General features: G+C 36.6%; 1 protein-coding gene across 1 annotated transcript; it reads left to right on the top strand.

Annotated features, from left to right (window-relative positions):
- The first annotated feature begins 13,131 nt into the window (after window positions 1-13,131).
- LOC140583899 (uncharacterized) lies at window positions 13,132-15,140 on the top strand. Its single transcript, XM_072707845.1, has 7 exons — window positions 13,132-13,136; window positions 13,341-13,555; window positions 13,734-13,790; window positions 13,874-13,998; window positions 14,268-14,360; window positions 14,507-14,666; window positions 14,941-15,140. Exons 1-7 carry the CDS (start codon window positions 13,132-13,134, stop codon window positions 15,048-15,050), a joined length of 765 nt encoding a protein of 254 aa, XP_072563946.1. The 3' UTR covers window positions 15,051-15,140.
- The last annotated feature ends 325 nt before the right edge of the window (window positions 15,141-15,465 follow it).

Below are 15,465 nucleotides of genomic sequence, written 5' to 3'. Positions count from 1 at the left end.
TCACGAAAACACGTTTTCCTATAATGGTAGGTCGAACTCTTGTAGGGGAAGCGCAGGATTCATGAAAACAACTCAGAATGTCAAGTTATAATGAAATCTTCATTTTGTGTTAGTTTGTCATGATTTCTTCACGAAAACACGTTTTCCTATAATGGTAGGTTGAACTCTTATAGGGGAAGCGCAGGTTTCATGAAAACAACTCAGAATGTCAAGTTATAATGAAATCTTCATTTTGTGTTAGTTTGTCATGATTTCTTCACGAAAACACGTTTTCCTATAATGGTAGGTTGAACTCTTGTAGGGGAAGCGCAGGTTTCATGAAAACAACTCAGAATGTCAAGTTATAATGAAATCTTCATTTTGTGTTAGTTTGTCATGATTTCTTCACGAAAACACGTTTTCCTATAATGGTAGGTCGAACTCTTGTAGGGGAAGCGCAGGATTCATGAAAACAACTCAGAATGTCAAGTTATAATGAAATCTTCATTTTGTGTTAGTTTGTCATGATTTCTTCACGAAAACACGTTTTCCTATAATGGTAGGTCGAACTCTTATAGGGGAAGCGCAGGTTTCATGAAAACAACTCAGAATGTCAAGTTATAATGAAATCTTCATTTTGTGTTAGTTTGTCATGATTTCTTCACGAAAACACGTTTTCCTATAATGGTAAGTCGAACTCTTATAGGGGAAGCGCAGGTTTCATGAGAACCACTCAGAATGTCAAGTTATAATGAAATCTTCATTTTGTGTTAGTTTGTCATGATTTCTTCACGAAAACACGTTTTCCTATAATGGTAGGTTGAACTCTTGTAGGGGAAGCGCAGGATTCATGAAACCAACTCAGAATGTCAAGTTATAATGAAATCTTCATTTTGTGTTAGTTTGTCATGATTTCTTCACGAAAACACGTTTTCCTATAATGGTAGGTTGAACTCTTATAGGGGAAGCGCAGGTTTCATGAAAACAACTCAGAATGTCAAGTTATAATGAAATCTTCATTTTGTGTTAGTTTGTCATGATTTCTTCACGAAAACACGTTTTCCTATAATGGTAGGTTGAACTCTTGTAGGGGAAGCGCAGGATTCATGAAAACAACTCAGAATGTCAAGTTATAATGAAATCTTCATTTTGTGTTAGTTTGTCATGATTTCTTCACGAAAACACGTTTTCCTATAATGGTAGGTTGAACTCTTGTAGGGGAAGCGCAGGTTTCATGAGAACCAACCAGAATGTCAAGTTATAATGAAATCTTCATTTTGTGTTAGTTTGTCATGATTTCTTCACGAAAACACGTTTTCCTATAATGGTAGGTTGAACTCTTGTAGGGGAAGCGCAGGATTCATGAAACCAACTCAGAATGTCAAGTTATAATGAAATCTTCATTTTGTGTTAGTTTGTCATGATTTCTTCACGAAAACACGTTTTCCTATAATGGTAGGTCGAACTCTTATAGGGGAAGCGCAGGTTTCATGAAAACAACTCAGAATGTCAAGTTATAATGAAATCTTCATTTTGTGTTAGTTTGTCATGATTTCTTCACGAAAACACGTTTTCCTATAATGGTAGGTCGAACTCTTATAGGGGAAGCGCAGGTTTCATGAAAACAACTCAGAATGTCAAGTTATAATGAAATCTTCATTTTGTGTTAGTTTGTCATGATTTCTTCACGAAAACACGTTTTCCTATAATGGTAGGTCGAACTCTTGAAGGGGAAGCGCAGGTTTCATGAAAACAACTCAGAATGTCAAGTTATAATGAAATCTTCATTTTGTGTTAGTTTGTCATGATTTCTTCACGAAAACACGTTTTCCTATAATGGTAGGTCGAACTCTTGTAGGGGAAGCGCAGGTTTCATGAAAACAACTCAGAATGTCAAGTTATAATGAAATCTTCATTTTGTGTTAGTTTGTCATGATTTCTTCACGAAAACACGTTTTCCTATAATGGTTGGTTGAACTCTTATAGGGGAAGCGCAGTTTTCATGAAAACAACTCAGAATGTCAAGTTATAATGAAATCTTCATTTTGTGTTAGTTTGTCATGATTTCTTCACGAAAACACGTTTTCCTATAATGGTAGGTTGAACTCTTGTAGGGGAAGCGCAGGTTTCATGAGAACCACTCAGAATGTCAAGTTATAATGAAATCTTCATTTTGTGTTAGTTTGTCATGATTTCTTCACGAAAACACGTTTTCCTATAATGGTAGGTTGAACTCTTATAGGGGAAGCGCAGGTTTCATGAAAACAACTCAGAATGTCAAGTTATAATGAAATCTTCATTTTGTGTTAGTTTGTCATGATTACTTCACGAAAACACGTTTTCCTATAATGGTAGGTTGAACCCTTGTAGGGGAAGCGCAGGATTCATGAAAACAACTCAGAATGTCAAGTTATAATGAAATCTTCATTTTGTGTTAGTTTGTCATGATTTCTTCACGAAAACACGTTTTCCTATAATGGTAGGTCGAACTCTTGTAGGGGAAGCGCAGGTTTCATGAAAACAACTCAGAATGTCAAGTTATAATGAAATCTTCATTTTGTGTTAGTTTGTCATGATTTCTTCACGAAAACACGTTTTCCTATAATGGTTGGTTGAACTCTTGTAGGGGAAGCGCAGGTTTCATGAAAACAACTCAGAATGTCAAGTTATAATGAAATCTTCATTTTGTGTTAGTTTGTCATGATTTCTTCACGAAAACACGTTTTCCTATAATGGTAGGTCGAACTCTTATAGGGGAAGCGCAGGTTTCATGAAAACAACTCAGAATGTCAAGTTATAATGAAATCTTCATTTTGTGTTAGTTTGTCATGATTTCTTCACGAAAACACGTTTTCCTATAATGGTAGGTCGAACTCTTGTAGGGGAAGCGCAGGTTTCATGAAAACAACTCAGAATGTCAAGTTATAATGAAATCTTCATTTTGTGTTAGTTTGTCATGATTTCTTCACGAAAACACGTTTTCCTATAATGGTAGGTTGAACTCTTGTAGGGGAAGCGCAGGTTTCATGAGAACCACTCAGAATGTCAAGTTATAATGAAATCTTCATTTTGTGTTAGTTTGTCATGATTTCTTCACGAAAACACGTTTTCCTATAATGGTAGGTTGAACTCTTATAGGGGAAGCGCAGGTTTCATGAAAACAACTCAGAATGTCAAGTTATAATGAAATCTTCATTTTGTGTTAGTTTGTCATGATTACTTCACGAAAACACGTTTTCCTATAATGGTAGGTTGAACTCTTGTAGGGGAAGCGCAGGATTCATGAAAACAACTCAGAATGTCAAGTTATAATGAAATCTTCATTTTGTGTTAGTTTGTCATGATTTCTTCACGAAAACACGTTTTCCTATAATGGTTGGTTGAACTCTTATAGGGGAAGCGCAGGTTTCATGAAAACAACTCAGAATGTCAAGTTATAATGAAATCTTCATTTTGTGTTAGTTTGTCATGATTTCTTCACGAAAACACGTTTTCCTATAATGGTAGGTCGAACTCTTGTAGGGGAAGCGCAGGTTTCATGAAAACAACTCAGAATGTCAAGTTATAATGAAATCTTCATTTTGTGTTAGTTTGTCATGATTTCTTCACGAAAACACGTTTTCCTATAATGGTAGGTCGAACTCTTGTAGGGGAAGCGCAGGTTTCATGAAAACAACTCAGAATGTCAAGTTATAATGAAATCTTCATTTTGTGTTAGTTTGTCATGATTTCTTCACGAAAACACGTTTTCCTATAATGGTAGGTCGAACTCTTATAGGGGAAGCGCAGGTTTCATGAAAACAACTCAGAATGTCAAGTTATAATGAAATCTTCATTTTGTGTTAGTTTGTCATGATTTCTTCACGAAAACACGTTTTCCTATAATGGTAGGTCGAACTCTTGTAGGGGAAGCGCAGGTTTCATGAAAACAACTCAGAATGTCAAGTTATAATGAAATCTTCATTTTGTGTTAGTTTGTCATGATTACTTCACGAAAACACGTTTTCCTATAATGGTAGGTTGAACTCTTGTAGGGGAAGCGCAGGATTCATGAAAACAACTCAGAATGTCAAGTTATAATGAAATCTTCATTTTGTGTTAGTTTGTCATGATTTCTTCACGAAAACACGTTTTCCTATAATGGTTGGTCGAACTCTTATAGGGGTAGCGCAGGTTTCATGAAAACAACTCAGAATGTCAAGTTATAATGAAATCTTCATTTTGTGTTAGTTTGTCATGATTTCTTCACGAAAACACGTTTTCCTATAATGGTAGGTCGAACTCTTGTAGGGGAAGCGCAGGTTTCATGAAAACAACTCAGAATGTCAAGTTATAATGAAATCTTCATTTTGTGTTAGTTTGTCATGATTTCTTCACGAAAACACGTTTTCCTATAATGGTAGGTTGAACTCTTGTAGGGGAAGCGCAGGTTTCATGAGAACCACTCAGAATGTCAAGTTATAATGAAATCTTCATTTTGTGTTAGTTTGTCATGATTTCTTCACGAAAACACGTTTTCCTATAATGGTAGGTTGAACTCTTGTAGGGGAAGCGCAGGTTTCATGAAAACAACTCAGAATGTCAAGTTATAATGAAATCTTCATTTTGTGTTAGTTTGTCATGATTACTTCACGAAAACACGTTTTCCTATAATGGTAGGTTGATCTCTTGTAGGGGAAGCGCAGGATTCATGAAAACAACTCAGAATGTCAAGTTATAATGAAATCTTCATTTTGTGTTAGTTTGTCATGATTTCTTCACGAAAACACGTTTTCCTATAATGGTTGGTTGAACTCTTATAGGGGTAGCGCAGGTTTCATGAAAACAACTCAGAATGTCAAGTTATAATGAAATCTTCATTTTGTGTTAGTTTGTCATGATTTCTTCACGAAAACACGTTTTCCTATAATGGTTGGTTGAACTCTTATAGGGGAAGCGCAGGTTTCATGAAAACAACTCAGAATGTCAAGTTATAATGAAATCTTCATTTTGTGTTAGTTTGTCATGATTTCTTCACGAAAACACGTTTTCCTATAATGGTAGGTCGAACTCTTGTAGGGGAAGCGCAGGTTTCATGAAAACAACTCAGAATGTCAAGTTATAATGAAATATTCATTTTGTGTTAGTTTGTCATGATTTCTTCACGAAAACACGTTTTCCTATAATGGTAGGTCGAACTCTTGTAGGGGAAGCGCAGGTTTCATGAAAACAACTCAGAATGTCAAGTTATAATGAAATCTTCATTTTGTGTTAGTTTGTCATGATTTCTTCACGAAAACACGTTTTCCTATAATGGTAGGTCGAACTCTTATAGGGGAAGCGCAGGTTTCATGAAAACAACTCAGAATGTCAAGTTATAATGAAATCTTCATTTTGTGTTAGTTTGTCATGATTTCTTCACGAAAACACGTTTTCCTATAATGGTAGGTCGAACTCTTGTAGGGGAAGCGCAGGTTTCATGAAAACAACTCAGAATGTCAAGTTATAATGAAATCTTCATTTTGTGTTAGTTTGTCATGATTACTTCACGAAAACACGTTTTCCTATAATGGTAGGTTGAACTCTTGTAGGGGAAGCGCAGGATTCATGAAAACAACTCAGAATGTCAAGTTATAATGAAATCTTCATTTTGTGTTAGTTTGTCATGATTTCTTCACGAAAACACGTTTTCCTATAATGGTTGGTCGAACTCTTATAGGGGTAGCGCAGGTTTCATGAAAACAACTCAGAATGTCAAGTTATAATGAAATCTTCATTTTGTGTTAGTTTGTCATGATTTCTTCACGAAAACACGTTTTCCTATAATGGTTGGTCGAACTCTTATAGGGGAAGCGCAGGTTTCATGAAAACAACTCAGAATGTCAAGTTATAATGAAATCTTCATTTTGTGTTAGTTTGTCATGATTTCTTCACGAAAACACGTTTTCCTATAATGGTAGGTCGAACTCTTGTAGGGGAAGCGCAGGTTTCATGAAAACAACTCAGAATGTCAAGTTATAATGAAATCTTCATTTTGTGTTAGTTTGTCATGATTTCTTCACGAAAACACGTTTTCCTATAATGGTAGGTCGAACTCTTGTAGGGGAAGCGCAGGTTTCATGAAAACAACTCAGAATGTCAAGTTATAATGAAATCTTCATTTTGTGTTAGTTTGTCATGATTTCTTCACGAAAACACGTTTTCCTATAATGGTAGGTCGAACTCTTATAGGGGAAGCGCAGGTTTCATGAAAACAACTCAGAATGTCAAGTTATAATGAAATCTTCATTTTGTGTTAGTTTGTCATGATTTCTTCACGAAAACACGTTTTCCTATAATGGTAGGTCGAACTCTTGTAGGGGAAGCGCAGGATTCATGAAAACAACTCAGAATGTCAAGTTATAATGAAATCTTCATTTTGTGTTAGTTTGTCATGATTTCTTCACGAAAACACGTTTTCCTATAATGGTAGGTCGAACTCTTGTAGGGGAAGCGCAGGTTTCATGAAAACAACTCAGAATGTCAAGTTATAATGAAATCTTCATTTTGTGTTAGTTTGTCATGATTTCTTCACGAAAACACGTTTTCCTATAATGGTAGGTTGAACTCTTGTAGGGGAAGCGCAGGTTTCATGAGAACCACTCAGAATGTCAAGTTATAATGAAATCTTCATTTTGTGTTAGTTTGTCATGATTTCTTCACGAAAACACGTTTTCCTATAATGGTAGGTCGAACTCTTGTAGGGGAAGCGCAGGTTTCATGAAAACAACTCAGAATGTCAAGTTATAATGAAATCTTCATTTTGTGTTAGTTTGTCATGATTACTTCACGAAAACACGTTTTCCTATAATGGTAGGTTGATCTCTTGTAGGGGAAGCGCAGGATTCATGAAAACAACTCAGAATGTCAAGTTATAATGAAATCTTCATTTTGTGTTAGTTTGTCATGATTTCTTCACGAAAACACGTTTTCCTATAATGGTTGGTTGAACTCTTATAGGGGTAGCGCAGGTTTCATGAAAACTACTCAGAATGTCAAGTTATAATGAAATCTTCATTTTGTGTTAGTTTGTCATGATTTCTTCACGAAAACACGTTTTCCTATAATGGTAGGTCGAACTCTTGTAGGGGAAGCGCAGGTTTCATGAAAACAACTCAGAATGTCAAGTTATAATGAAATCTTCATTTTGTGTTAGTTTGTCATGATTTCTTCACGAAAACACGTTTTCCTATAATGGTAGGTTGAACTCTTGTAGGGGAAGCGCAGGTTTCATGAAAACCACTCAGAATGTCAAGTTATAATGAAATCTTCATTTTGTGTTAGTTTGTCATGATTTCTTCACGAAAACACGTTTTCCTATAATGGTAGGTTGAACTCTTGTAGGGGAAGCGCAGGTTTCATGAAAACAACTCAGAATGTCAAGTTATAATGAAATCTTCATTTTGTGTTAGTTTGTCATGATTTCTTCACGAAAACACGTTTTCCTATAATGGTAGGTTGAACTCTTGTAGGGGAAGCGCAGGATTCATGAAAACAACTCAGAATGTCAAGTTATAATGAAATCTTCATTTTGTGTTAGTTTGTCATGATTTCTTCACGAAAACACGTTTTCCTATAATGGTAGGTTGAACTCTTATAGGGGAAGCGCAGGTTTCATGAAAACAACTCAGAATGTCAAGTTATAATGAAATCTTCATTTTGTGTTAGTTTGTCATGATTTCTTCACGAAAACACGTTTTCCTATAATGGTAGGTCGAACTCTTGTAGGGGAAGCGCAGGTTTCATGAAAACAACTCAGAATGTCAAGTTATAATGAAATCTTCATTTTGTGTTAGTTTGTCATGATTTCTTCACGAAAACACGTTTTCCTATAATGGTAGGTTGAACTCTTATAGGGGAAGCGCAGGTTTCATGAAAACAACTCAGAATGTCAAGTTATAATGAAATCTTCATTTTGTGTTAGTTTGTCATGATTTCTTCACGAAAACACGTTTTCCTATAATGGTAGGTCGAACTCTTGTAGGGGAAGCGCAGGTTTCATGAAAACAACTCAGAATGTCAAGTTATAATGAAATCTTCATTTTGTGTTAGTTTGTCATGATTTCTTCACGAAAACACGTTTTCCTATAATGGTAGGTTGAACTCTTGTAGGGGAAGCGCAGGTTTCATGAAAACAACTCAGAATGTCAAGTTATAATGAAATCTTCATTTTGTGTTAGTTTGTCATGATTTCTTCACGAAAACACGTTTTCCTATAATGGTAGGTTGAACTCTTGTAGGGGAAGCGCAGGTTTCATGAAAACAACTCAGAATGTCAAGTTATAATGAAATCTTCATTTTGTGTTAGTTTGTCATGATTACTTCACGAAAACACGTTTTCCTATAATGGTAGGTTGATCTCTTGTAGGGGAAGCGCAGGATTCATGAAAACAACTCAGAATGTCAAGTTATAATGAAATCTTCATTTTGTGTTAGTTTGTCATGATTTCTTCACGAAAACACGTTTTCCTATAATGGTTGGTTGAACTCTTATAGGGGTAGCGCAGGTTTCATGAAAACAACTCAATGTCAAGTTATAATGAAATCTTCATTTTGTGTTAGTTTGTCATGATTTCTTCACGAAAACACGTTTTCCTATAATGGTAGGTCGAACTCTTGTAGGGGAAGCGCAGGTTTCATGAAAACAACTCAGAATGTCAAGTTATAATGAAATCTTCATTTTGTGTTAGTTTGTCATGATTTCTTCACGAAAACACGTTTTCCTATAATGGTAGGTTGAACTCTTGTAGGGGAAGCGCAGGTTTCATGAAAACCACTCAGAATGTCAAGTTATAATGAAATCTTCATTTTGTGTTAGTTTGTCATGATTTCTTCACGAAAACACGTTTTCCTATAATGGTTGGTTGAACTCTTATAGGGGTAGCGCAGGTTTCATGAAAACAACTCAATGTCAAGTTATAATGAAATCTTCATTTTGTGTTAGTTTGTCATGATTTCTTCACGAAAACACGTTTTCCTATAATGGTAGGTCGAACTCTTGTAGGGGAAGCGCAGGTTTCATGAAAACAACTCAGAATGTCAAGTTATAATGAAATCTTCATTTTGTGTTAGTTTGTCATGATTTCTTCACGAAAACACGTTTTCCTATAATGGTAGGTTGAACTCTTGTAGGGGAAGCGCAGGTTTCATGAAAACCACTCAGAATGTCAAGTTATAATGAAATCTTCATTTTGTGTTAGTTTGTCATGATTTCTTCACGAAAACACGTTTTCCTATAATGGTAGGTTGAACTCTTGTAGGGGAAGCGCAGGTTTCATGAAAACAACTCAGAATGTCAAGTTATAATGAAATCTTCATTTTGTGTTAGTTTGTCATGATTTCTTCACGAAAACACGTTTTCCTATAATGGTAGGTTGAACTCTTGTAGGGGAAGCGCAGGATTCATGAAAACAACTCAGAATGTCAAGTTATAATGAAATCTTCATTTTGTGTTAGTTTGTCATGATTTCTTCACGAAAACACGTTTTCCTATAATGGTAGGTCGAACTCTTGTAGGGGAAGCGCAGGATTCATGAAAACAACTCAGAATGTCAAGTTATAATGAAATCTTCATTTTGTGTTAGTTTCATGATTTCTTCACGAAAACACGTTTTCCTATAATGGTAGGTCGAACTCTTGTAGGGGAAGCGCAGGTTTCATGAAAACAACTCAGAATGTCAAGTTATAATGAAATCTTCATTTTGTGTTAGTTTGTCATGATTTCTTCACGAAAACACGTTTTCCTATAATGGTAGGTTGAACTCTTGTAGGGGAAGCGCAGGTTTCATGAAAACAACTCAGAATGTCAAGTTATAATGAAATCTTCATTTTGTGTTAGTTTGTCATGATTTCTTCACGAAAACACGTTTTCCTATAATGGTAGGTCGAACTCTTGTAGGGGAAGCGCAGGTTTCATGAAAACAACTCAGAATGTCAAGTTATAATGAAATCTTCATTTTGTGTTAGTTTGTCATGATTTCTTCACGAAAACACGTTTTCCTATAATGGTAGGTTGAACTCTTGTAGGGGAAGCGCAGGTTTCATGAAAACAACTCAGAATGTCAAGTTATAATGAAATCTTCATTTTGTGTTAGTTTGTCATGATTTCTTCACGAAAACACGTTTTCCTATAATGGTAGGTCGAACTCTTGTAGGGGAAGCGCAGGATTCATGAAAACAACTCAGAATGTCAAGTTATAATGAAATCTTCATTTTGTGTTAGTTTGTCATGATTTCTTCACGAAAACACGTTTTCCTATAATGGTAGGTCGAACTCTTATAGGGGAAGCGCAGGTTTCATGAAAACAACTCAGAATGTCAAGTTATAATGAAATCTTCATTTTGTGTTAGTTTGTCATGATTTCTTCACGAAAACACGTTTTCCTATAATGGTAGGTCGAACTCTTATAGGGGAAGCGCAGGTTTCATGAAAACAACTCAGAATGTCAAGTTATAATGAAATCTTCATTTTGTGTTAGTTTGTCATGATTTCTTCACGAAAACACGTTTTCCTATAATGGTAGGTCGAACTCTTGTAGGGGAAGCGCAGGTTTCATGAAAACAACTCAGAATGTCAAGTTATAATGAAATCTTCATTTTGTGTTAGTTTGTCATGATTTCTTCACGAAAACACGTTTTCCTATAATGGTAGGTCGAACTCTTGTAGGGGAAGCGCAGGTTTCATGAAAACCACTCAGAATGTCAAGTTATAATGAAATCTTCATTTTGTGTTAGTTTGTCATGATTTCTTCACGAAAACACGTTTTCCTATAATGGTAGGTCGAACTCTTGTAGGGGAAGCGCAGGTTTCATGAAAACAACTCAGAATGTCAAGTTATAATGAAATCTTCATTTTGTGTTAGTTTGTCATGATTTCTTCACGAAAACACGTTTTCCTATAATGGTAGGTCGAACTCTTGTAGGGGAAGCGCAGGATTCATGAATACAACTCAGAATGTCAAGTTATAATGAAATCTTCATTTTGTGTTAGTTTGTCATGATTTCTTTACGAAAACACGTTTTCCTATAATGGTACAGATCTGGCCATTAGAAATGCGTCTATTTTCACGCGGCATCCTGCAATTCGGCACGCGTGATCACGCGGCACCCTGCAGGCGCTTTTTCAGATTTTTTTAAAACGTTGTTGCGCTTCATATAATATCCACCAGGTGGCGCAAGGAACAACATTCTCTAGCCAAACACCATGGCCAGCTCTAGGGGGCGCCAGCGCGGGATCTGACAGAATTCTCGCGAGACCATTTAAATAACTCCGCAAGTTTTTGTCATATACACATTAAAAAAAACACCCTCAGAAACCTTCTACTTTCCAAATATATATAGGTAGAAACTAAATATATTTTTACAGCTTCGTGATACGAATAGAAAGAACAAGAGTGACTGACTTAAGCGTCTGCGTCTCGAAGCAGCTCTGATCAATTTAAATTTTTTAATAAAATTTTGATCAATCTGATCAAAAGAACAAAATGGGAAATCGGAAAACGAGCCATTATCCGTTTTGTCGTTTTGGTTTTGGAAACAAAAACTGATAAATACGAGTGGTTTTCCGTTTTTCTTGTTTTGGTTTCACATTAAAAACGGATGAACGAATGATACACGGATTCTGCTGCTTTGCCTCTTTCTCTCTACTATGAATGTGGGGATCGGTGGATTGTCATTCCCTGTTTCGCTGCCAGGATTAATTGTATAGAGCGAGGGGTTTTATTATTTCTGTGTGTTTTAAGACTGTTTTTGGGTTGGGACGCCATTAGGGAGGAAGGGAACTTTGTGGTGGCATTTTGTATTGTGTGCAGCAGCAGGGCGCTGGTATGTGTGCCTGGAACCCTGTCAGCACAAGTACGTCGGCAGCATGTGGCTCAGTGGGCTAAGGCTGTGTGCCTGTAATCACAAGGTCGCCGGTTCAAACCCAGCCTTAGCACGTCTGTGGCTCCTTGAGCAAGGCTCTTAACCCCCAGCTCCCTGGGCGCTGCTACGGGTGGCTGCCCTTCGCAGACAACTTACTCTGCAAAGAGCAAGTTGAGGGAGGCGTAAAAACAATTTCCCCACGGGGATCAATAAAGTATCTGTTATTATTATTATTATTATTAATACGTCGCATAAACGGCGGATGGTCGCAATTAGATCGCGTTCCATTACGAAGCATCGCGTTTTACTCGCGAAAACGTCGGATCGTCGCGGTGTTGAAAAGCGTTGCTTGCTTAAACGTCGGATCGTCGCTTTTAAGTCGAATGTCGCTTTTTGGTAGGGAAAACTACGCATCACGTCGGATCTTTTTTAGAAAAGGGTTTGTTTGACCCTGGAAGTAGTAATATTACTGTAATAAAATTATTTAATGTAGTAATATTACTTGTCATATAGGGCATGGTATGATTTACATAGCTATTTTATATACTGGACATTAAATGTTTCTTATTATCGATAATTATGTTTAAAGATATCCTGTTTATATGACTGTATTTTAAATAAGAGTGCGCACTTGCATGTGTGCATGAGGATCTATTGAGAGATGTCCCACTGTGAGTGAAGACTTGGCAATGTGCTGCTGTGTCTCTGATATCTGATGTGTGTCCTTAATTATCACCAAATCCGAATGTCCGAGTTCCGAGAGCGTCATTTCCAGGCCCACAGTAGACTTCCTGCCTGTAAGTGGCTGAAACTCTCAGTGGGTGTTTGTAGCCGGAGACTTCCTTTGTCCCAGTCGCCGATAAGTGAGGTAAGTTTTTACCATTGTTCTTAATTTTGTGTGTGTGTGTGTGTGTGTGTGTGTGTGTGTGTGTGTGTGGAAGAAAACGGATCGTGTTTTAAAACATATTTTGTTCCCTATTAAACCAGCTTTAAAAGAGAAACAGAAAAAAAAGTCTATTTCGTCTCGTACGATTAGTTGGAAAGGTTGGCTGAAAATCATTTCTTTCTTAAATAAATAGTTTCAGAATGATCTTTTTTCTTTTTCTTTTTGATGATACAAATTAATGTTAACAATCGTGTTTTGATTATTTATTGTTACAAACTTTTTATCGCACTTTAACCATTTTAATATATATGGCTATGCTAAGGTTACCATACTCGACCTTTTGTTTGATGCGTTTGTATGTTACTATTAATTTGAGTTGTATTACTATGGCGTGAGATCACTCTCAAAATACATGTGCATACTGAAAATTCAATTTAGCAGTGTGTTTTTCAAATATTGAAAACATTTACTTATGAATAAGGGGCATCTAATATTGAAATATTTGGGGATAAAGAAGTTTGTCACACATGACAATTTTGATGTATTGGGTTAATTTGCAGAACTAATTTTTTGTGTTTTGTTGATGTACTTCCAGACCTAAAAGGCAATTTGCCTTGTTGGACAGTTCTCCACTGAGGAAACGTCCCTCGGCTTACTCTCAGAGCGGGAATACTTTTAACAGAAAGAGGAAATTATCGTTCCTGCCACCACCACCGACACCTCCACCTCGAATTACACTGAATTATACGCCTACAGAAAGAACATCCTCTCCGGCTGTCCCACACCCTCTGCACCTGTCAGGAGATCAAAGTAAGATTCCAGAACAATCGTGTTTGTTTGTTTTTATGGAATTGCTATTTGTGTGAATGAGAGGTAACTTAGAGAGTGCAGTATTGCACTCAATCACAAAGAATCAGAATACGATACAAGATAGTAATTATGATCACTTAGGGTTTTAGAGTAATTTTTTACTGTCTTATTCTTACAGATAGTCCTTCGAGGACTCAGCTACCCACGGGGCAGCTTGTACCGAGTCAATGCACACGTAAGTTGTAAACAAATCTACATCCACATCTGTCTCGATGTATGTCTAAATATTTAATGCTGTATTCTCTATTGTCCTTACAGCGACCGAGAGGATCCTCCTGCAGATGTTGGGGGAGTTGCAGAGCCAGGTCCAACACATGACTGAAATTGTCACCCAGATACCTACCTTGTTGGGTTACAGTCCTGGAAATGCACCATTAACAACGGCAAGTGCACTGTACAAATTGCTTTATGATCTATTTTAATCAAATTATTTTAGATTGATTTTGGAAATGTTTATTTTTTTCCCTAGTATAAATAATAGTTTCAAGGTGTATAAGTTTATATTTCATATCAATAACATTTGAGTGAATTACTATTAACTCAATTACAGAGATTTTTTAAATACTTTGCAATGTAGCTTACTAGATTTACTGATCTTTGTGCACACTGTTACCCAGGTCTTTCTATAAGAATCTATTTATTTTTTTTTTAGTGTGCAGAGGATGGGAGATTTCCACTGCAAGACACTGAGGACCTGAACAACGTTGAAATGCAGTTGGAAAATGTTGAATTTAAGAACAAACTGGTATGATTATGGTTTAAGAAAACTACCTTGTACATAGATAATACATGGATACTAAAATATAATATATACTTATATACATACACATACATACACTACCCAAAAGTATGTGAAATTTTGTATGACCAAACATCTGTTGTCACCTCCAGGTATCCAAACTGTCACTGGCTGGGGGACAAACACTGAAGAAAACAGTCTGGATGATCTGTGGGAAGGTGTTTGATCCCCAGTTGGCTGTGCATCTTAACTGGTGTGGCAGAGGGGATAAAACACCAATGAAAAATACAAAAATCGTCAATGTGATTATTCGTAAGTAAAACCAATGTTTAACCAAAATTAAAAATCGACCTTTTGGGATTTTTATCCTTATTGTTTGAACACAATATGGGTTTAACCTCCCCATGCACGTTACATAGTTATTTCCCATGGTTTTCATTGATTTTAATGCCCAAAGTTGCTTTTCTGTCAGACTGCAGGTAAAAATTGAACCATCAAATTCTAAAGGAATAACCTGTTTATGATTAGACCTTATTAAATGGTTAATGTCAATGTAAGTGACCGTTGTGTCCGTTCTGTTTTTTAGAGTCTGCATTATGGAACGGCGTATCAGCGACGTGGCGCCGACGTACTTGTGCTGACTGGGGAGTTGTAGTGTTTTTGTTCCAGGCTGCCATCTTCTGCCTGACTGCTTAACCTTCTACCCTGTGTGGACCAGCCCAGAGGTTTTAATTTGCCTTGTGGATGGTGTTTTATTGTGATTGTTAATAAAAGACTGTAAGTGGAGTCACGTCTCTTGCTGCCTTGTATAACGGACCTGAGTGCCTTTTTGGAGTTTTACTTAGCCTAGGAACTATTTCCCTGGGCGCAATTCCCAGGGTGGCGTAATTGGTGTCTTAAGGGGTGGTTCCCCCAAACTCTGAGCCCAGCGCTGCGACACAACAATCATTTGGATAAATAAATAAGAAAAAGCTAACTTGTAACTATTTCTGGCTCCTTTCATTGAATATGTAGCAACTTTCATGTGTATGAATGAGCCATTGTCACCTGGCCACGTCCCTACCCCCCTTTTATGGCGCTGATTCTGGATCGCGTTTCACCCCTGCGCTGT

Source organism: Paramormyrops kingsleyae, unplaced genomic scaffold (genome assembly GCF_048594095.1).
Source record: "Paramormyrops kingsleyae isolate MSU_618 unplaced genomic scaffold, PKINGS_0.4 ups26, whole genome shotgun sequence".
Taxonomy (NCBI): domain Eukaryota; kingdom Metazoa; phylum Chordata; class Actinopteri; order Osteoglossiformes; family Mormyridae; genus Paramormyrops; species Paramormyrops kingsleyae.
This window is presented reverse-complemented; position numbering and strand designations above follow the sequence as displayed.

What these genes read in the sequence shown, in the direction of transcription:
- LOC140583899 (XM_072707845.1), top strand. An exon ending in TGTACCGAGTCAATGCACAC is followed by an intron (nt 13,791 to 13,873) that starts GTAAGTTGTAAA and finishes TTGTCCTTACAG; the next exon opens with CGACCGAGAGGATCCTCCTG. An exon ending in AATCGTCAATGTGATTATTC is followed by an intron (nt 14,667 to 14,940) that starts GTAAGTAAAACC and finishes TCTGTTTTTTAG; the next exon opens with AGTCTGCATTATGGAACGGC.